At 51.6% G+C, this 22,848-nt stretch overlaps 1 protein-coding gene across 1 annotated transcript; it reads left to right on the forward strand.

Moving 5' to 3' along the window:
• Window positions 1–7,368: 7,368 nt before the first annotated feature.
• Window positions 7,369–21,940, forward strand: NLRP5 (NLR family pyrin domain containing 5). The gene is made up of 11 exons (XM_043900364.1): window positions 7,369–7,679; window positions 9,935–10,012; window positions 10,929–12,540; window positions 14,284–14,451; window positions 15,634–15,801; window positions 16,976–17,146; window positions 17,555–17,725; window positions 18,788–18,958; window positions 19,143–19,310; window positions 20,892–21,062; window positions 21,584–21,940. The coding sequence occupies exons 1-11, from the start codon at window positions 7,391–7,393 to the stop codon at window positions 21,714–21,716; spliced, it is 3,300 nt and encodes a 1,099-aa protein (XP_043756299.1). The 5' UTR covers window positions 7,369–7,390; the 3' UTR covers window positions 21,717–21,940.
• The last annotated feature ends 908 nt before the right edge of the window (window positions 21,941–22,848 follow it).

Below are 22,848 nucleotides of genomic sequence, written 5' to 3' on the forward strand. Positions count from 1 at the left end.
TATCACAACATTGTTATAACATAACATCTATACCCCACACAAAATAAAAAGCTTAAAGTTTGGGGGGGAAAAAAATCCAAGGAAGATAATATAGCAAGTGATGGAAAAGGGAAATTACCTCATGTTTAAGGAACTCTTTTTTTTTTTTTTAAGGAACTCTTTTTAAAAGGTGAAACATGGACCTCCCAGGAGGTCCGGTGGTAAAGAATCTGCCTGCCGATCAGGAGACAGGGGTTCAATCCCTGGTCCGTTAAGATTCCACGGGCTGTGCAGCAACTAAGCCAGTGAGCTGAAAACAACAACAGCAACAAAAGTGAAGTGTGACTCTCAACTTTCTTAAGGAGTTTAGTCCATTAACAGAGTAAAGCAAAGGGGATTTCCCCGTGACTTATACGAGGATGGGCCTGGGCCCAGACTGGGGGTCTAGAGGGTGGTCTCCTGAATTCTGCCTCCACAGGTATCATCCTAGGGCCTTGAGAAGTTGTACAAAGTGCAGGTGGCTTTCTGTACAGCCTCGGGGAGGGACTGCACCGCCCAGGACAGACTTGGCTCTGGTCTTTTCCAGCTATCCTGCTTGCAGGGTCTCAGCTCCCGACCAGAGACCGAGGCCCAGGCTCTCCGCAGTGAAGGCGCGGAGTCCTACCCCTGGACCAGCTGGGAGTTCCCCAGACTACGGGCTCTTGGGGGGTTCTAGCCATCTAACCCAGGACTTCCCTGGGGGCTCAGTGGTAATGAATCAAACTGCCGGTGCCGGAGATGAGGGTTCGATCCCTGGGTTGGGAAGATCCCCTGGAGGAGGGCATGGCAACCCACTCCAGTATTCTTGCCTGGAGAATCCCACGGACAGAGGCGCCTGGCGGGCTACAGTCCCTGGGGTTGGACACGAGTGAGCATAGTACAGCAAACACAGCCACCTAACACACACCTGGATAAAAGTCGGGACGGCATTTAGAACTCAAAGACCACGAAAGCAGTCACACAGTCATCTTCTCTCTGTTAGCATGAGTTCATGTGCCCAACGCACAGTGAACCGAAACAAACGGAAACGTCGCAGTTTGGAGCGGAGAAAGGTTTACTGCAGGGCAGGTCGAAGGGACGAGTGGCTCGTGCCCCCAAAAACCCCGAGATCCCCAAAAGGTTTCAGCAAACCATATTTAAAAGCTAAGTGGAAGAGGATACTTTAAGTCAGAAAAACATCATGTACTAAGGCATATAGCCTCATTCTGGGAAAGATTTAGGACAGGAGGAGAAGGGGGCAGCAGAGGATGAGACGGTTGGATGGCATCAATGGTCAGAGTTTGAGCAAGTTCTGGGAGACAGTGGAGGACAGGGAGGCCTGGCATGCTGCAGCCCACGGGGTCACAAATAGTCAGACACGACTTAGCAACAAGAACGCATATGCACAGAATCTAGAAAAATGGTACAGGTGAGCCTATTTGCAGGGCAGGAATAGATGCAGATGAACGGACCTGTGGGCACAGCGGGGGAAGGAGAGGGAGGGAAGAGCTGAGAGCTGCGTGGAAACCCCCGTTACCATGAGCACAACGCGGGGCTCAACCGGCGCTCTGGGACGACCCAGAGGGTGGGGTGGCGGCGGGGAGGGGGGCTCAGAGGGGGGGACACGTGTGTACCCGCAGCTGACTCATGTGAATGTGTGGCAGAGACCAGCACAACGTCGTGGGAAGCAGCTATCCTCCAGTTAAAGATAAATAGAAGCAAGGTTGGGCGGGGGGTGGTCACAGGTCTGAGGTCAGTTCACACACAGTTCTCTGGCTGCCTGATAATCAGGGAACAGGATTCACTTAGGCTCCAAGCGGCCTGGGGCTATGAGCTCAGGGTCATCCCGTTGTTAACATCTTCTGTTTGGTGGCGGGAGGGAGGTTCACATCTGCAAAGCAGCTCAGGAAATGTGCATCCAGCAGGTCTCTCTGGGTACGTCAGAGGGGAGTGCCGCAGATGCTGTGGGGGACGGCCTGTCCCCTCCCCACACGAGACCCCCGAGGGGTCCTGCTCATTTACATTTTTTTTTGTAAATATGAAACATAAATACACATGATTCTATAACATATATACATGAATAAATAAATGTGGGAGAAGAGCCAAGACGTCCACACAGAATTCCAAATAACTTATATAAATACTCTGCTGTCCAAAGAAAGGGTGAACTCCCCCGACTCCTTAAGAGTGTGCCATGCCTCGTGACCCCCACCGGAAAACTGAAGGGTGGAAAGAAAGGGACCAGGTGGGTAGATTTACAGCGGAGAAGCCCGACAAACACGTCAGCCAACTAATCAACATTAACATCGACGCTGATAAATTGTGCTGTATTGGTATTTATTCTTGACGTGATGTAATTAAAAATGGCACTTTACCTCTCCCCAAATCTCAAAACTGTATTTTAATTATGAAAAACACATCAAGGCAAATATCAATAGAAGGGTATCCTGCAAAAACGCCTGTGTGTTCATGGCTTCAATCACGTCCAACTCTTGTGACCCCCAAGGACTATAGCCCACCAGGCTCCTCTGTCCATGGGATTCTCCAGGCAAAAATACTGGAGTGGGTTGTCATGTCCTCCTCCAGGGGATCTTCCCGACCCAGAGATCGAACGTGCATCTCCTGCATTGCAGGCAGATTCTCTACCGTCTGGGCCACCAGGGAAACTCTGACAAGTACTCAAAAATCGTCAAGGTCATCAACGCCAGCTAAAGTCTGAGAACTATCAGAGCCGGCTTGGGTACATTCTGAAACAGTCATCTTGGTCTACACAAAGTGACGACCAGGTATGACCTGCGTCAGCTTCTTACCCCACAAAGGGGCTCTGGTGCAAACGTCAAAGCAGTTGGGACCCTCAACGGCCACCCCCAACCCCCGCTCCACTCTTAAGGGGTCAGACAGAAATAAAGGTCCATCCGAAGTCAGACTCCAAAGTGAAAGTTGGCTTTAACTTGTTCTCCAAAGCCCAGAGTTTGACACGTCACACACTGCTGGGAGGATCCACGGTGAATGAGGAGTGGCTGCCCCCAAAGTGCTTTCCCTGGGGTCAGAAAGCTGGGAGGTGGACAGCTTAAATCCAGAGAACACCCCCCTCCACTGACACTGAGGTCCCTAGGAGGACCTTGGAGACCCCACTTGGCTAAATAAAGCAAGGAGGGACAATGCCTTGAGGTGAGCCATCTTTGGGGCTCACTGTATTACACGGACTCCTTAAAGATACCATGGAGGGCTTCCTAGGTAGCTCCGTGGTAAAGAACCTGCCCGCCAATGCGGGAGACGCGGGTTCGATTCCTAGGTCGGGAAGATCCCCTGCAGAAGGGAATGGCAACCCACTCCAATATGCTTGCCTGGAGACTCTCACGGACAGAGGAGTCTGCCATCCTGCAGCCCATGGGGTCACAAAAGAGCCAGACACAACCTGGCAACTAAACAACACAACAGCCCAGCCCCAGACATCCTGTCTTAAACGAAATGGGTGTGGCCTGAGGCTCAGGGATTTTAAAAGTTCCTCCAAGTGATTCCAACCTGCAGAGAAATTTGGGAATTACTGGGGTAGGACAAATCATTACTGTGATAAACATTTTGCAATATATGTGCATGAAATCAACACATTATACACCTTAAACCTACGCAGGGTTGATGATTCTCTTTAAAAAAAGCTGGGGAAAAACAGAAAGAAATGCTTTGGGAGAGAACCATTCACGTGGAGACTCAAGGCACAAAAGAGCTGGTCTTACTATTAACCGAGACGGGCATTCTTTTAATTTTTATTTTTTATACAATTTTCAAGGGTCCCACTTCATTTACAGTTATTACAAAACGTTGGCTGTAAATTCCCTGTGTTGTGCACAACATCCCTATAACCCAATAGCTGATTATCTCCCCCGCCCCTAAATTACCCCTCTGCACCAGCTGCTGGCAACCAGTACCTTATTCTCTATGTGTGTCTGCTTCTCTTATGTTATATTCAGTAGTTTGTTGCCTTTTTAGATTCCAGATATCAGTGGTAAGATACAGTCTTTTATTTGTCTTTCTCTGTCTGACTTATTTCACTTTAGCATGTGTAATGCTTAGTTGCTCAGTCATATACGACTCTCTGTGACTCAGTGGACTGGAGCCCGCCAGGCTCCTCTGTCCATGGGATTCTCCAGGCAAGAATAGAGAAGGGGGTTGCCATACCCTCCTCCAGGGGATCGTCCCAACCCAGAGATTAAACCCAGGTCTCCCACATTGCAGGCAGATTCTTTACTGTCTGAGCCACGGGGAAGCCTAAGAATGCTGGAGTGGGTAGTTTATCCCTTCTCCAGCAGAACTTCCCAACCCAGGAATTGAACTGGGGTCTCCTGCATTGCAGGCAGATCTTTTACCAGCTGAGCTATCAGGGAAGCCCTCACTTTAGCATAATACCATCCAATTCTAACCATGTTGCTGCAAATGGCCAATATTTGCTCTTTTTTATGCCTGAGTGATATTCCCCTGTATAAATGCATCACATCTTCATCCATTCAGCTGTTGGTAGACACGTAGGTTGCTCCCATATCTTGGCTATGGTCATAGAGATACAGGTATCTTTTCAATGAGAGCTTTTGTTTTTATCCAGATATATACCCAAGAGTGGACTTGTTGGGTCATATGGTAGTTTTATTTTTACGTACTTGTTCTTTTTTTCTCTTTCTCATTTTTTAAATTATGAAAGTATAACAACACGTTTATAGGAGACTTGGAAAATACAGAACAAAGTTACATATAGTTCCACTATACAATTATGTTTAAGTAGATAAATTATGGTTTTTGGGGTTTCAATATCAAAGGAGTTTTTAGGTTTTTGAGAAACCCCCGTAATGCCTTCCACAGTGACTGCACCAATTTACATTCCCATCAACAGTGCACGAGGCTTTCCTTTTCTCCACATCCGAGCCAACACTTCTCATTTGTGTTCCTTTTGATGATGGCTATTCTGACAGGTGTCAGCTGAGCTCTCACTGTGGTTTTGGTTTGCATCCCTTGGTGATTAACGATGATTAACTTTAGAACACTGGAGAAGATTGGGTGGAGAGGGAGGTGGGAGGGGGGGATCGCGATGGGGAACACATGTAAATCCATGGCTGATTCATGTCAGTGTATGACAAAAACCACTACAATATTGTAACGTAATTAGCTTCCAACTAATAAAAATAAATGAAAAAAAAAAAAAAAACAACTTTAGAACACTGGAGAAGATTCGTTTGGTAACAAACAGGTGTATATACTATGGGGCTTCCCAGGTGATGCTAGTGGTAAAGAACCTGCCTGCCACTGCAGGAAACACAGGAGACGTGGGTTTGATCCTTGGGTTGGGAGGATACCCTGGAGGAGGGCACGGCAACCCGCTCCAGTGTTCTTGCCTGGAGAATCCCATGGACAGAGGAGCCTGGTGCAAAGAGTGAGACACGCCTGAGCAACAGAGCATGTATATACTGTGAATTCATTGGAATCCAGATAAGAGCGTGTCATGGAGAAAGTCAGCTGAACAAGCAACAGCAGCTTGCTCAGAGGGTGGTCGGTGCGTGCCAGGTCGGGTAAAATTAACACACACACACACACACACCCCCCGTTGCTCTGGGCCCACCAGGTGAGGGCTGTACCCACCCGCGGGTCTTCCCCACAGGTGAACCGAGGCCGACAGAGCATCGTCACCGGAAAGGCGGGCAGGGGCGGGGCGGGCAGGTTCGGAGAGCCGCTGCTCCGCGTCTACCCTGGGTGGGCCGGCGCAGCGAAGCAGCCAATAGGCAGCAGGAACGTCACCGCGCGGATCCCCCAAAGGCCGTCACCACGTGCTTGCCGGCTGGGATCCCGACCTAGAGGTGAGGAGTCAGGGCGGTGGGCGTCTCCTCCTGCCTTCTCCCTGGAATCTTCCTCTCCCTGTTTTTCTCCCTTCCTGGTTGGAACCTACTCGCCGAGCCCTCCTCTCTGCTCCCACTCTCTCCAGCTAGACTGGTCGGAGCCCAGGGACCAGAGATACCCTCAGCGAGAAGGAGGTGTCCCATTGCTCTGCTTTGATGAAAAAGTCCACCCACAAGACACATCTGTTTGGGGTATTTCGGCACATCTCTCAGCTCTTCCCAGCCTCTAGGCCTGAAGTTGTTTAGCTGCTGAGTTGTGTCTGACTCTTTGCGACCCCATGGACTGTAGCCTGCTCGCCTCCTCTGTCCATGGGGTTTCCCAGGCAAGAGTACTGGAGTGGGTTGCGTTTCCTCTTCCAGGGGATCTTCCCGACCCAGGGATCGAACCCAGGTCTCCTGCATTGGCAGGCGGATTCTTTACCACCTGGCAAGCCCCTTGGTCTAAAGTGGAGGAGGAAATTGGGGTGCTCTGACTTGAAGGTCAGAACCAGCTGATGTGTGTCCATGTCTTAAAGGAGCCTGGGGGTGTTATTGTGTTAATTCTGCTCACTCACTGTGGCGTATGGTCATCAACACGCTCTACGACACCCCACAGTCCTGAGGGTGCTCTTTGTCTCGGGAGGAAACCGACTTACTGAGTGAAACGCCTTTGCCTGGGGGCACCAAGACTCGATATTATAACGGGGTCTGATTTCAGGCCCTGTAATCCTAACAGCTTCCGTGGGATCACTCAAGACCCCGTGCAGCAAATGAACTTATCTCCTAAACAAAATGAACGCAGAGAGAGAGAATGCAAACGTAGAGAACACGTTTCTCCAGTTGCTGCCCGAGGGCTCCGAGTGGAGGCTAGTCTCTCGCTGCAGAGCAGGGGCTCAGGGCCCTTGAGCATCAGGAGCTGAGGCTCCCGGGCCCCGGAGCTCTGCCGCATGGGCTCAGCTGCCCTCGGCATGGGGGACCCTCCCGGGATCGATCCCACGTCCCCGGCATTGGCAGGCAGACACTTAGCCACTGTACTCCCAGGGAAGTCCTCGGAATACCTTTATACCAAAAGTCTTTACTGTGTGCAGCTGGAGGTTACGTTAACAAGCGCAGCCGGAAACAACTGATCTGAAAAGCCTGTGACTGATTTCCAGTAAGTGACGGGAACCTATTTGTCAGTTCCGCCGAGCCTAGCCTGTTAGCCAGCATCACTCACTGGCAAGTGTTTGCAATCTTATTCTATGACTTCCCCGAGGGCTCGGCAGGTGAAGAATCTGCCTGCAATGCAGGAGACCTGGGTTCAATCCCTGGGTCGGAAAGATGCCCTGGAGGCGGAAACAGCAGCCCACTCCAGTATTCCCACCTGGAGACTCCCATGGACAGAGGAGCCTGGTGGGCTATAGTCCTTGGGGTCGCAAACAGTCACACACATCTGAGCAACTAACTCTTCACTCTTCTAACAGGTCCCATTGGCTTTGTTTACCAAAGACTACTTTTCCATTCTAGCTGAGCACTCTCAGCCTTGCATCAAGATGAGAGAAGCCAAAATAGCCCCCTTCTCCAATTACGGACTGCAGTGGTGTTTCGAGCAGCTGGGCGAAGAGGAGTTCCAGACGTTTAAGGCCCTCCTGAAGGAGCACGTGTCAGAACCGGCAGCGTGGTCCCTGCCACTGGCCCAGGTGGACAGGGCCGATGCGGAGTCCCTCGCCTCCCTCATGCATGAGCATTGCAGAGCCTCTCTCGCCTGGAAGACATCCATCGACGTCTTTGAAAAGATGAGCCTGTCGGCACTGTCTGAGATGGCAAGGGACGAGATGAAAAGTGAGTGAGATCGGGGCAGACCTCGGGGGTAGGGGAAACGGGGGGTGACCTCAAGTTCCCAGGGGATGGGGAAGGTACTGTTGGTTCCTCGGGGGTTGTGGGGGGGAGTCCATCTCTACCGCAGTACTCTGAACTAGAACTCACTCACTGCTCAGCCTGCCTCGCTGGAAACCCGAGTCATCTCCAGCCCGTGAAACAATGAAAGAGAAGATAGATCTGCCCAGTGGGTTAAAGGCAGCAGACGGGACGTGGAGCCAAAAGTGCCAAGCCAGGGCTCTGGTGCCCCCGACATGCGTGACTTCTGGCAAATTCTCTCCTTCTCTACATCTGGGGAACAGTAATTGTGCTGCTTATACATGCTGTTGGCAAGGTCCAATAAGAAAGTGAATCTTCATCTTGTTTTTCCTTAACTAATTTTCTGTCTGGAAGACCTGTCCTTCGGAGTGAGTGGGGTACGGAAGTCCCCCACTGCTATCTTGTTGCTGTCCATTTCCCCTCTGATCGTTGCTAGAGTTTGCCTCATGCATTGAGGTGCTGCTATGCTGGGTGCATGTATCTTTATAATTGTTACATCTTCGTCTTGGACAGATCCCTCAGTCATTATGTCGTGGCCTTCCTTGTCTGTTGTGTTGTGTATGTGCTCAGTCGTGTCTGACTCTTTGCAACCCCATGGACTGTAGCCTGCCAGGCTCCTCTGTCCATCTTCCTGGAGTTTTCCAGACAAGAATATCGGAGTGGGTTGCCGTTTCCTCCTCCAGGGGCTTTTGCTGACCCAGGGATCAGGCCCAAGTCTCTCACGTCTCCTGCATTGGCAAGCAGATTCTTTACCACTAGCACCACCTGGGGAGTGCCTTATGTCAAAGTCTGTTCTATCTAATATGAGTATTGCTACTCCTGCTTCTTTTGACGTCCGTTTGCATGGAATATCTTTTTCCAGCCCTTCACTTTCAGCCTGTGTGTATCCCTAGGTCTGAGGCATTTTTAACAACACTAACAGCTTTGGAATGGGTGTCTCCCTTATTTCTTGCCTTAGATTTAGAGACTAAGGTTCAAGGAACTTCTCTAAGGATTGCCCTCCCTCGTAATGTTGGTACCCATATTCCAGCATGTGGATTCTAGCATATCCATATTCTAACCAAAATTCTGTGGTTATCTTAAGGTATTTAGGAGAAGGCGTAGAAAAAAAAATTAGCTCTCCTTTATCAGGAGGAATTCTCTCCTTCAACTGTGGACAAAAACTTAAGAGTCCCAAGTGTGAGCATCCAAATTGGCTCTAAAGACTTACAGGTAGTACACGCCTAGATGTAGCTCATCCGTTGTGGCTGTAAAGGGCTTGAACAGTTTTCCTTATGAGCCTCAAAAAAAATCCCTGGGTGGAAAACATGTTAGTAGTATTCACAGGAAATTGTTGTTGTTCAGTTACTCAGCCATGTCTGACTTTGAGACCCCATGGACTGCAGCACGCCAGGCCTCCCTGTCCATCACCAACTCCCAGAGATTGGTCAGACTCATGTCCACTGAGTCAGTGATGCCATCCAACCATCTCTTCCTCTGTCGTCCCCTTCTCCTCCTGCCTTCAATTTTCCCCAGCATCAGGGTCTTTTCCATTGAGTCAGCTCTTTGCATCAGGTGGCCAAAGTATTGGAGTTTCAGCTTCAGCATCAGTCCTTCCAATGAACACCCAGGACTGATTTCCTTTAGGATGGACTGGTTTGATCTCCTTGCAGTCCAGGGGCCTCTCAAGAGTCTTCTTCAGCACCACCATTTGAAGCATCAATTCTTTGGCGCTCAACCTTCTTTATGGTCCAGCTCTCACATCCACACATGACTACTGGGAAAACCATAGCCCTGACTGTAAGGACCTCTGTCAGCAAAGTGAAATCTCTGCTTTTTAATGTGCTGTCTAGGTTTCTCATAGCTTTCCTTCCAGGGAGCAAGTGTCTTTTAATTTCATGGCTGCAGTAACTGTCTGCAGTGACTTTGGAGCCCAGGATAATAAAATCTGTCACTGTAGGAAATGAGGGTTACAAAATCAAAATAAGCGTGGATGTTGACTGATCAGTACCCCACCCGAGCCGCCGTGTTGAGACTGTCATGGGCCCTGTGTCTCTATTTTCCTTGCTGCAGACGAATCGGGGAATGAACTGAGATGTGTGGGTTCCCTTCAGTATTTTGGGCTGGGGATGCTTTCACCCCTGATGAGGGTAGCTGCCGTGACGTTATTGAGACACTGTCTCACCTGTCCTTGATTGCAGAGTATCTACTGGCTGAAATAGCAGAAGATTCTGCACCAGCAAAGACTGACCAAGGTCCAAGCGTGAAAGAACTGCCAGGTTAGTTGGGGGTCATGGGGAGAGAAGAAGTGGTGGAAAAATGGATGTGTGTGAATTATGCTGCTCTTAACATTTATATTCAAGGATGTGATTGTGGAAAAATTTTTTTTTGATGTGGACCATTTTTAAAGTCTGTATTGAATTTGTTGCAATATTGCCTCTGCTTTATATTTTTTTTGTTTTTGTTTTTTGGCCCTGAGGTATGTGAGATTTTAGGTCCCTGACCAGGGATCAAACCCACAACCCCTGAATTAGAAGGTGAAGTCTTAACCACTGGATCACCTGGGAAGTCCTGGTAGTGATAACTAAGGTATTAGCGGGGCTTCCCAGGTGGTTCAGTAGTAAAGAATCTACCTGGCAATGCAGGAAACCCAGATCTGATCCCGGGATCAGGAAGATCCCCTGGAGGAGGAAATGGCAACAAGGACTGTAGCCCGCCAGGCTCCTCAGTCCATGGGGATTCTCCAGGCAAGAATACTGGAGTGGGTTGCCATTTCCTCCTCCAGGGTACCTTCCCCACCCAGGGATTGAACCCTCATCTCCTGCGTCTTCTGCATTGCAGGCAGATTCTTTACCCCAAAGATACAGTAGCAAGCAGCAAAGCCTCTGGCACAGTCTATAGCGGGGAGACAGAGAAACAGGTAAAGCCTCAGGTGTGAAGTGCGGGAAAGAGAGGTTCAGTTAAAGGGACACAGATCTATTTCCCAGGACATCCGTCTGCTCTGAGAAAGTGATCTTAGGGACAGAGATCCTTATATGCACATTGCTAGGAAGAAACGAAAGCGCCCCAGAGGCAGGCTGGCTGTCTTCGCATCCACTAGGTCTGCAGTCTTTGTTTTACATCTTTGCTTGTTTCTCGATAAAACCCTCTCTTCACACCCAGTCCCATTCTTCCCCTCTCTTCCGTCCCACACAGGCCCCAGAGGGGACCCACGGGACTCCTGGGACTACCGGATCCACGTGATGACGACATTCTCCACCAGGCTGGACACACCCCAGCGCTTTGAAGAATTTGCCTCCGAGTGTCTGGACCCGCACGCGCTGTCGGGAGCATTTAACCCAGACCCCCGGGGGGGCTTCCGGCCTCTCACTGTGGTTCTGCATGGACCCCCGGGGGTCGGGAAGTCCACGCTGGCCCAGAGGCTCCTGCTGTTCTGGGCGCAAGGCGACCTCTACCAGGACTTGTTCTCCTACGTCTTCCTTCTCCGCGCCAGAGACCTCCAGGGGTCCAGGGAGACCAGCTTCGCGGAGCTCATCTCCAGGGAGTGGCCGGACGCCCCGGTGCCGGTGGAGAAGGTCCTGTCCCAGCCCGAAAGGCTCTTGATCGTGGTGGACGGACTCGAGGAGCTGGAGCTCGCCTTCGGAGACCAGGACTCCAGCCTGTCGGCCGACTGGGCAGAGAGGCAGCCCGCGGCCGTCCTGGCGCACAGCCTGCTGAAGAAAGTCCTGCTCCCCGAGTGCGCCCTCCTCCTCACTGTCCGGGACGCAGGCCTCCAGAGGCTCCAAGCCCTGCTCCGGTCTCCCCGTTACCTGTGGGTCGGGGGCTTCCCAGTGGAACACAGGATGCGGTTGCTCCTCCGCGGTGGGAAGCACGGCCATTGGAAGACGCGAGCGTGGCACACGGGGGCAGACCTCCAGGAGGTGCTTGACCAGTATCAGGTACCCGTGGTGTGCGCCCTGATCCGGGAGGCCCTTGAGCTGCAGGGGGAACCAAGGCAAGGCCTTCCCACCTCCAGCCAGACCCTCACGGGCTTGTACGCCACTTTCGTGTTCCATCGACTGACTCCCAAAGACGCTGGGCGGCGCGTGCTGAGCCAGGAAGAATGCATTGCCCTGAAGGGCTTGTGCCGGCTGGCCGCGGACGGCGTGTGGAACGCGAAGTTCGTGTTTGACGCCGACGACCTGGGCGTCCACGGACTGCAGGGGCCCGAGCTCTCCGCCCTGCAGCAGGCGAGCATCCTTCTCCCCGATGACCGCTGCAGAAGGGGCTATGCGTTCTCCCACCTCCGCCTCCAAGAGTTCTTTGCGGCTTTGTTCTATATCCTGCGAGGCGTCGAGGGAGACGGGGAGGGCTGCCCTCTGTTCCCACAGAGCACCAAGAGCCTGACGGAGCTCAGGCAAGTCGACCTCAACGCCCACCTGGTCCAGATGAAGAGGTTCCTGTTTGGCCTCGTGAGCAGGGAGGCGATGCGGGCCCTGGAAACCCTCCTGGGCTGTCCCGTCGCCCCTGTGGCTAAGCAGCAACTTCTGCACTGGATCTGCCTGCTGGGTCAGCATCCCGCTGCCGCCGCCGCCCCCCCAGACTTGCTCGAGGCCTTCTACTGCCTTTTCGAGACGCAGGACGGCGAGTTTGTTCGCCTGGCCTCAAACGGCTTCCGAGAAGTGTGGCTGCAGTTGAACCGGCCGATGGACTTAACGGTGTCTTCCTTCTGTCTCCGGCATTGCCAGCAATTACGGAAAGTTCGACTGGATGTCAGAGAGACACCAAAGGATGAGTTTGCCGAGACATGGCCCGGGGCTCCCCAAGGGTGAGTGCCCCACCTCTGCCGTTCCCATTCTTGTATTTCTTTCCAACACAAGAGAGGTATAACTGACCAAAACTGCAAGTATGTAAGGTGTATGACTTGGTGTTTTGACGTACCTGAAATAATCACCGTCAAGCTAGTCAGCACACCCATCTCCTCATATAGTTACGATTTTCTTTGTGTGTGAAAACACCTAAAGACAGTCCCCCTGGGTCTGCATCATTGTGTTAACACTTTAGATCTCCAGAATGCATTCATCTGGATAACTGCAACTTCATACCCTTAGGCCAGCATCTCCCAGTTCCCCACCCCCAGCCCCGGGCAACCACCGCTCCACGCTTGGCTTCCATGAATCTGACTGAGAATCTAAGTGAGACCGGACACATCTCTCCGTGACTGGCTTATTTCACTTGGCACAATGTCCTCTAGTTCGCCTCTGTTATGGCCAATGGCAGTGCCTCCTTCTTTTTTCAGGGCCGAATAATATTTCATTGTGTGTGTGTGTATACCACATTTTCTCTTTTTATGTATGTACTTTTAATTGGAGGACAATTGCGTCACAGTTTTGTACTGGTTTCTGCCATAATGCACTTGAATCAGCCAGAGGAATGCACATGTCCCCGCCTCTGAACCTCCCTCCTATCCCCACCCCATCCCACCCCTCCTGGTCATTGCAGAGAGCCGGGCTGAGCTCCCGGCGTCCCACGGCACATTCCCACCAGCTATCTGTTTTATGTATGCTAATGTCCATGTTTCGAGGCTACTCGCTGAACTGAGCCCAGCCTCTCCGTCCCCCACTGGGTCCACAAGTGTGTTCTCTAGCTCTGTGTCTCTATTCCTGCCCTGCTAATAGATGCATCAGTACCAGCTTTCTAGATTCCATATATGTGTGTTAACATGCGATATTTGTTTTTATCGTTCTGACTTACGTCACTCTGTATGGTAGGCTCTGGGTTCATCTAAGACTTTGGAACTGACTCCGTTTCATTCCTTTTTGTGGCTGAGTAATATCCCACTGAGTATGTATGTATCACACCTTCTTCATCCCACCCCTCTATCGGGGGACACCGAGGTTGCTTCCGTGTCCTGGCTATTGTAAACAGTGCTGCTCTGAACACTGGGGTACACACACCACATTTTCTTTATCCACCGATGGACACTTAGGTTGCTCTGTATCTTGACTGTCGTAAATAATGTACAAATACCTCTCTGGGATCCTGATTCCAGTTCTCCCGGATACATCCCCCAAAGTGGGATTTCTGGATCATACGGTAGAGGGTGAGATGGTTGGATGGCATCCCCGTTTCAATGGACACGAACTTGGGGGCAAACTCTGGGAAACAGTGCAGGATGGGGAAGGCTGGCATGCTCCAGTCCGTGGAGTCACAGAGTCGGACATGACTTGTCGACTGAACAAGAACAACAAATGGTAGTTCTAGGTTTAATTTTGGGGGAAGTTCCACACCGTTTTCCGTAGTGGCTACACTTTGATGTTCAAGAGGGAGCCAGAACTCAAGCACAGATCTTACTTGAGAGCTGACGGTCTGCCCCGTGGGTATGGAAGTGTTCCGGAGGCAGTTTGGTTATGACAACACTCCTCCAGACCATGAGATCAGATCCACTGGGAGCCTCTGAGAGCCTCCCCATCCTAACAGCCCTACTTCTGTCCTTGGGCACGGATGAGGCAGTTGCTCACGTCAGAATCCATCCCATGTGAACAAATGTTGGTTTCCTTCTCTGCTATAGGCTGAAGATGAAGACCCATGATGAGCGCTGGCAAGACCTCTGCTCCATGCTCAGCATGCACCCAAACCTACGACAGCTCGACCTGAGCGGCAGCGTCTTGACCAAGGAGGCCATGAAGACCCTCTGTGCCAAGCTGCGGCAGCCAGACTGTAAAATACAGAACCTGATGTGAGGCTTCCCGACCCCGTACACCCCCCGTTGCATGGCTGTGTCGTGGCTCTCCTCTCCTACCTACTGATCTATAGAATGTATTTGTAGGGAATAAGGGCTGTGGAAGGTGTAGGAACCAAGTTCCCAAAAGTACAGGTGGGGAATGACTAAGGATCTTGTGAAGGGATTACTAAGGTGGGTTCATTTACTCAGGGTTTTGAAGGATGAATAGGAGTTGGTTAGTGGGCGGGGGGCGGGGGTAGTGAGGGCGGCTCATTTCAGTACTGTATTCATCGATACCACATATTTACGTTGTCTGTCTGATGAATCATGTGTCAGTACCTCCATCAGTGCTGTGATACAAAACACTTTAGGTGCCATACGTATAACCTACATATGTGTCTATACATACGTGTAACACTGGACATTGAAAATGAAAATACAATGTAAAAAAGAAAACCATAAATATAGGTATAATGATTCACACTTGAGAATGAAGAAGCATCAATAAGGTTGCTTTATGGATTCCTGGGTAGGAAAGATCCCCTGGAGAAGGAAATAGCAACCCACTCCAGTCTTCTTGCCTGCAGAATCCCATGGACAGAGGAGCCTGGCGGGCTACAGTCCCCGGGGTCCCAAAAGAGTCAGACATGACTTTGCAACTAAGCCACAACACACGGTAGCCCTGCCAAGACACTGATGAATGAATCGTTACAAAATTTGTATGGCATCCGTATTACGGTCACAATCGTATTACAATATTGGAAACATTGCTATATTTTAAAAAAACTCACCTTTAATGATTGGCTGACAGGCTGTTTCTCTGGGTATAAGAGAGAAAAGCATTCTGTACAGTAATGTAATTCTTTGAAAGCAAAGTTCTAAAATAGCAAGAAAACAAACACATCATTGATTTTATACTGAATAGCACTCACCTTATTCTTGTGTATGGATAAGCTGTCCACTTCAATACCAGTTTTACATACGATGGTCTACATGTGTGTTTTTATATTTATTGAAAGAAAAAACCCACATACACATGAACTGGTGTGGTTTAAACCTGTGTTGTTTGAGGAGCAACTGTAAATGCAAATAATGAAAGAGCAGAGTCGAAATGGGAAAAGAGTGAGAAGGAAAGATGAGGATACAATGAAACGTCGCCCAGACGTCTTAACTCATGTTCCCGTTTCTCTTCTGTAGATTTAAGGGGGCTCGGGTTACCCCTGGTCTCCGTCACCTCTGGATGACTCTGATTGTCAACCGAAACATTAAGCACTTGGACCTGACAGGCTCCAGCCTGAGAGAGGAGGAGGTTCTGATGGCGTGTGAGGCCCTCAGGCACCCGCACTGCGCGCTGGAGTCTCTGAGGCGAGTCAGGCTCTGGGGACGGCTTCCGCTTCCTGGGGTTCAGGGCCTTAGTGTTTCACTTTTTATTTTGACATACGCTTTCGCAGAAAGCTGCTGAGGTTTGACAAAGGCTTGGCAGTCTGGGTATGGCTGGCGGGGATGAATGCACAGCCGTGTGTATGTAATAAACGCCGCCAAACTGTACACCGAGAAAGGGTGAAGATGGTACGTTTTGTGTCGTGTGTATCTCACAGTAAAAAGCACGTTCCGGGGGCTTCCCTGGAGGTGCAGCGGCTAAGACTGTGCGCCTCCAATGCAGGGCGCCCAGGTGCGATCCCTGGTCAGGGAACGAGACCCCGCGTGCCGCCACTAAAAGCCCAGTGCGCGTACAGCACGTGGAACTCTGCTCGGGGTCCTGCGGCAGCCTGGACGGGGGGGCGTCGGGGGCAGAGTGGGGCTGACCGAGCCCCCCACACACACACGGTGATTCGGGCGTGCACAGTTAGTGTCGTCGTTCACCATTCCAGAGACATCCCAGTTACTGCCCGTTTGTGATGTCCTGGCTGTGTGTGTTGCCAGTTAGATTCGCTGGGACTAAAAACCAGGGCTACTTGGTGCTTTGGGTGTATTTTGAGACAGAGAAACATGAGGTCTGTTCAGCTTTATTGACTGACATCCCTCAACCCTGTATTATAAACACCAAAATTGCTGAAAGAATACATCTTAATGATTGCTACCAAAAAAAGAAAAATGATCCTGTGTGACGTGATAGAGATGTCAGCTGATGCTACCTTGGCAGTCACACCGCAAAGTATCAACATATCACATCAGCCCGCTGACACCCTGAACTCACACAGTGTTATAGGTCAGATAAACGTACAAAAGTCAGCTGGTGGTCACTGCTGTGAGTAAAGTAATATGGGGACAAGAGGACGGGGCAGAGGAGGGCAGGCAGGCATGGTAGGGAAGGTGGTGAGACCAACTTACTCGGATGAGGTGGCATCCCGGAGGGTGAACGGAAAACTGAACCACAAAAAGATCCGAGGCTGCGAAGAGGCACAGCAAATGCTGGGACCCTCGGGCCAGAGCAGAGAGCGCCCAGGAACCAGCCAAAGGGACGGGGCGGCTGATGGGGGCAAGGTGGGCTGCTTCTGGGGAGAGGTGGGGATGTACTTCACGTTGCCTGTCTCTGCAGGTTGGATCACTGTGGATTAACCCAAGCCTCTTGCCGGGCGATCTCCCAAGTGCTTGCTACATCCGTCAGCCTGAAATCCCTCAGCCTCATGGGAAATAAGGTGGCGGACCAGGGCGTGAAGTCTCTCTGTGACGCCATGAAGGTCACACCCTGCACCCTGCAGAAGCTGATGTGAGTGGTACTTCTGTTCACCAGACCTATCTTCCCTTGCAATCGTCCAAGTCACTGGGGTGGGGTGGGGTGGGGCGGGGAAGGGAGGGGAGCTGGCTGACGCATAAGCTGAGGGTTAGAATGGGGAGGGAGGACCTCCTGTGGGGAGCTCTTTGTGGGAGTTTGTTTATGTCTGTTTTAATCACTAAGTCATGTCCGACTCTTTTGCGACCCCATAGACGGTAGCCCACCAAGCTCCTCTGTCCATGGGATTCTCCAGGCAAGGATACTGGAAGGGGTTGCCGTGCCCTCCTCCAGGGGATCCTCCCGACCCAGGGATGGGACTCACGACTCTGGGGTCTCCTGCACTGGCAGGCGGGTTCTTCACCGGCCGAGCCGTCATCTCCTTTCTGGCCTCTCTCCTCGCAGCCTGGGGAACTGCGGGCTCACAGCCGCCGCCTGCCAGGACCTGGCCTCCGCTCTCATCGAGAACCAGAGCTTGACACACCTGTGCCTGTCGGGCGATGAACTGGGGAGCGAAGGCATGAGCCTGCTGTGTCGGGCCGTGAAGCTCCCCAGCTGCGGTCTGCAGAAGCTGGCGTGAGTCCACCCCGCGGCCCCCAGAGCGTCCACAGCTCTATTACAGTGAGCGCAGAGCAGTGGGGAGACGGTCCTGCCCCCTCCCGACAGCTCCTAGCCTGGAACGTTCCACCTCTGCCCCTGTGTTTCCTTCAAGCGGGAAGTCCTCATTCACCCAAACACAGCCGCGTCTCTTTACTCCCGGCAGTCCTGTTCTGTAACGTTGCCATGAGTACGGGTCGGGTGAACACAGGATGAGTGACTCTCCTGGGAGAATACAGGCTTAGGTTCCTGGGCGCCTCTGGGCACAGCATTTTTTAAAAATTTCTTTTACTGAAGTAGAGTTGATTTAGCATGTTGTGTTAATTTCTGTTAATTGCGCAAGTGACTCAATTCTTTTTCAAAACGCTTTTCCATTACGGCTTGTCACATGATGTTGAATATGCTTCCTGTGCTATGCGGTAGGACGCTGTTGTTCACCCATCCTGCATGTAATAGCTCACGTCTGCTGACCCCAGACTCCCAATCCTTCCTCCCCAAACACCCCTGCCCCTTGGCCACCACGTCTGTGGGTCTGTTTGGGTTTCAGAGAAAAGTTCATCTGTGCTGTATTTTCTTCAGTCAATACCTAACCTTGTCTTGTGTGTTTCTGTTTACAGACACCTTATGTAATACATATTATTGAATCATTAACGTTGAACTCAGGCTTCCCTGGGGACTCAGTGGTAAAGAATCCGCCTGCCAATGCAGGAGATTCCTCCCTGGGTGGGGAAGATCCCCTGGAGGAGGAAATGGCAACCCGCTCCAGTATTCTTGCCTGGAGAATCCCATGGCCAGAGGAGCCTGGTGGGCTACAGTCCATGGGGTTGCCAAGAGTCGGACACGACTTGGCGACTAAACAGCAAACGTGGAACTCACGGCCCACAGCACTGCACCTCGTGCCTGCAGGGAGCTAGGGAACACACACGTTTTCTCTAAGGCACCTTCCAGCCTCCGTACCCTCAGCGCCGTCCCCGGGGGCCATCTGAAAGGCCGAGGCCACACTGAGGCACACACGTGACCGTCCTCTGTGTGTGCCCGCAGACTACACGCGTGCAGCCTGGACGTGGCTGGCTGTGGCTTCCTTGGCTTTGCGCTCATGGGCAACAGACATCTGACACACCTGAGCCTCAGCATGAATCCCCTGGAAGATCCCGGGATGAACCTTCTGTGCGAGGTCATGATGGAGCCGTCCTGTCCGCTCCGGGACCTGGAGTAAGCTTCCCCGCTTGTCGGAGATCGAGTCTACCGTACGGGGGCCTGAGGCTCTAGACGGTCGGAAGAGAGGGCGCCCCGAGTTAGTTCTAGGGCCCGTCTCTGCGCCCCCGTCTTGCTCTCCCTCCCCCCACCTCCAGCTCTCCCCGGCTCTCCCTCCCCTCCCCCTTCCCGCTTCTCGCAGTTTGGTGAAGTGCTGCCTCACCGCCGCCTGCTGCAAGAGCCTGTCCCACGTGATCATGAGGAGTCAGCGCCTGAGAAGCCTGGATCTGGCCGCCAACGCCCTGGGTGACGAGGGGATTGCAGCGCTGTGCGAGGGACTGAAGCAGAAGAACTCCCTGACAAGACTCGGGTACGGTCCTGCGACCACCTCCCAGAGGGCTGGGTGCAGGGGGAGGGGACCCCAGACATGACGTCGCTCCCACAAAGAGCGGCTTCTGTTCACTGTCCCATCGAATGAGAGCCCAGCCTCGGCAGAGGGGCAGACCAAGGCATCCAGTCCGACTGGGCCCCTGTATATGCGTGAATGAGATAGTGAATGCCAGAGAACATGGTCTGGAGGTGGTAAGAACTAAGTAGGTAAGGGTTTGCTGGACACAGCGCCAGATGGTGGTGGGGTACAGGCCCTGGCATTGCTGGCCTAGTGAGAAGGATGGATCAAAAAGCAAATGAGGACACGGGTGGAGCCCACACTCTCGAAAGCATCAGAATCACCCGAGGCTTGTTAGAACAGCGTGCCGGCATCTGCAGTGGACTATTACGCAGCCCTGAAAAAGGATGAGCTAATGCCGTCTGCAGCAGCGTGGATGGACCCAGAGATGGTCACACTGAATGAAGTGAGTTGGGCCGAGAAGGACAGATGCCACATGATGTCACCTAAATGTGGGGTCTTGAGAAACGGTCCAGCGAGCTTACTTATGAAACAGAGACACACTCACGGACAGGAGACAAACTAACGGCTAGCAGAGGGCCAGGGGCGGTGGAGAGGGATGCGTGAGGAGGTGGGGATTAACATACACAAAGCACTGGGCATGAAACAAAGAACCAGCAGGGGCCTACTGCAGAGCCCGGGGAACGCTGCTCAGTATTCTGTAATAGCCTCTGTGGGAAAAGAATCTGAAAAACAGTGGAGCTATGTACGGTGTCACTCAGTCACTTTGGTGCACCCCTGCAGCTAATGCATTATAAATCAACCAGTCGGACACGACCGAGCGGCTGAACTGAACTGAACTGATACTCCCGTAAAAAATGCTCAACAATTAAAAAAGACCTCCCCACTGGTAACCACTAGTTTGTTCTCTGTACCCGTGACTCCCTTTCTGCTTTCTTCATTCATTCACTTTATTTTTTAGATCCCACACTTAAGTAGGAACATACAGTGTCTGTCTTTCTCGGGCTTCCTTCACCACGCATAATACCTTCCAGGTCCAGCCATGTTGTTGCGGATGGCAAGATTTTGTTCTTTTATAGCTGAATCGTATTCCATGGCACTTTTTAAATTGCAGTAGGGCAATTCCCTGGGGGTCCAGTGGTTCAGACTCTGTGCTTCCAAAGTGGGGGGCATGGGCTCGATCCCTTGTTGGGGAACTAAGATCCCGCATGCCGTGTGGCACAGCCAAATAATAATGATGATAATAATAAGAGATATCTCTTTAAAATAAAATTTTTAAAAATGTTGTATAGGCAAGAATACCAGAGCGGGTTACCATTCCCTTCTCCAGGGCATCTTCACGACCCCGGGATCGAACCTGGGTCTCCTGCATTGGCAGGCAGATTCTTTACCATCTGAGTGCACCAGGGGGAGCCCAAATAATGATAACAAATAAGAGACAGCTATCTAAAATAAATAAATAAGACTGTAGTGGAAGTCAAATACCGGTTGGAGGGAGGCTCTCAGATGGCAGGGTCTTTCTTGGCTGTGCTGACCCTGCAGGTTGGAGGCGTGTGGACTGACCTCCGAAGGCTGCAAGGCCCTCTCCGCCGCCCTCACCTGCAGCCAGCACCTGGCCAGCCTGAACCTGATGCACAACGACCTCGGTCTCAGAGCAATGACGACGCTGTGTTCGGCCTTCATGCATCCCACATCTAAGCTACAGACCATCGGGTGAGTCCCCAGAGATGGCTTCTGAAATGCAAACATACAAACAAAATGTTTGTTATCTTCCAAAAAAACCAAAAGGAGAATTGCTGCAGGGTCCGGCCATCCCACTTGTGGCCTTGGTGGTAGTCTGGTTGCCAAGTCGTGTCTGACTCTATTGTGAGCCCATGGACTGTAGCCTGCCAGGCTCCTCTGTCCATGGGGATTCTCTAGGCAAGAACACTGGAGTGGGTTGTTAGTCCCTTCTCCAGGGATCTTCCTGACCCAGGGATGGAACTCGGGTCTCCTACGTTGCAGGCAGATTCTTTACCATCTGAGCCACCTTGGAAGCCCTAAAAAATACAGAATTTGATTTTTTAAACAGGGTGGGGGCTGAGTTTTATTCTAGGGGGGAGGCACTTTCTGTTCGCAACAGTGCAAGAGGTTTCAGACCCTTGGGCAGGGTGGTGTCCAGCAGTGCTGAGGAAGGGAGAGGCGTCAGAAGCAAATTCCCAGAGTAAGGAGGCCCCTTTCTGCCCCCTCCCCAGGCTGTGGAAAGAGCAGTACCCGGCCCGAGTAAGAAGGCTGCTGGAGCAGGTGCAGAGACTAAAGCCCCACGTGGTTATCAGTGACGCCTGGTACTCAGAGGAGGAGGAGGACCGGCGCTGGTGGAGATCCTGAAGCCGGGAGGACCCTCCGCCCACCCCCGCTCTGCTGGGGACCCTTCAGGAGACGGGTGACGACTCCTGAGCCTCACAAAGCCTCACTGGTGGTGGTTCCCGAGTATCCACTTCAGCCCGGTTGTTGGTGTCTGCCTCTGACGTCCTGGGACCTCAGCTATCTGTGAAGCGTGTGCCCTACCTGAACACGTGGGGAGGACTGAATAAACACTGAGCATTTGGAAGAAGCATCCAGTGCCTTCTTGACTGATGGGGGTGTGACTCCAGAGCAGACGAGGGAGGACTTGGGTCTTTAAAAAAGTCACAACTCTCTTGATGTTTTAAAAATTTTTTTAAGTGCATATCTGAATTTCAAAGGAGGATGTGACTATCACTGAACATCAGAGGTATAAACACAATGTTGAATTTATCACTTAGTGTAGTAAAGAACTGGTCTGCCAGAGTCTCCTCCTCAAAGCAACCACGAGGTAGGTAATATTTTTCCTGTTTTACAGAGAAGGAAACAAAGACCGATGGATGTTGACATTGGTCTGGTGTCACAGAAAGTCGTTTAGTCATCCAGAGAAAACTCTGTAATTTGAAAAAAACAAACAGAAAAAACAACCCTGCACCCCAATAATCTTAGGAGCACTATTTACAATAACCAAAGACAACAACAACCTAAGTATCCATCGAGAGATGAACGGATAAAGAAAACATACAATGGAATATTCCTCGGCCATAAAAAGAATGAAATCTTGCCATTTGCAGTGACGTGGGTGGACCCAGAGAGGATCACACTAAATCTGTCAGAAAGAGAAAGGCAGATGCCGTGTGGTTGTCATTCGACGTGGAATCTAACATACGATGCACGGTTACGTGCACGTTTACTTCTAGATTTGCAGCAGGGAAAGGCAGGGCAAGAGGTCAGGGGCCCACTTCTGGAGGGGCCCATCGCCTCTCTGCCACCCCGGGTACTGTAGCTCACCAGGCCCCTCTGTCCACGGGACTCTCCAGGCAAGAATCCTGGAGGGGGTTGCCATTTCCTCCACCAGGGGATGTTCCCGTCTGCATTGGCAGGCGGATTCTTTACCACTGAGCCACAGGGAAGCCCTGGAGGGTGACCCTTTGCAAACCCAGGGGCATCGCCCTGA

Source organism: Cervus elaphus, chromosome 4 (genome assembly GCF_910594005.1).
Source record: "Cervus elaphus chromosome 4, mCerEla1.1, whole genome shotgun sequence".
NCBI lineage: Eukaryota > Metazoa > Chordata > Mammalia > Artiodactyla > Cervidae > Cervus > Cervus elaphus.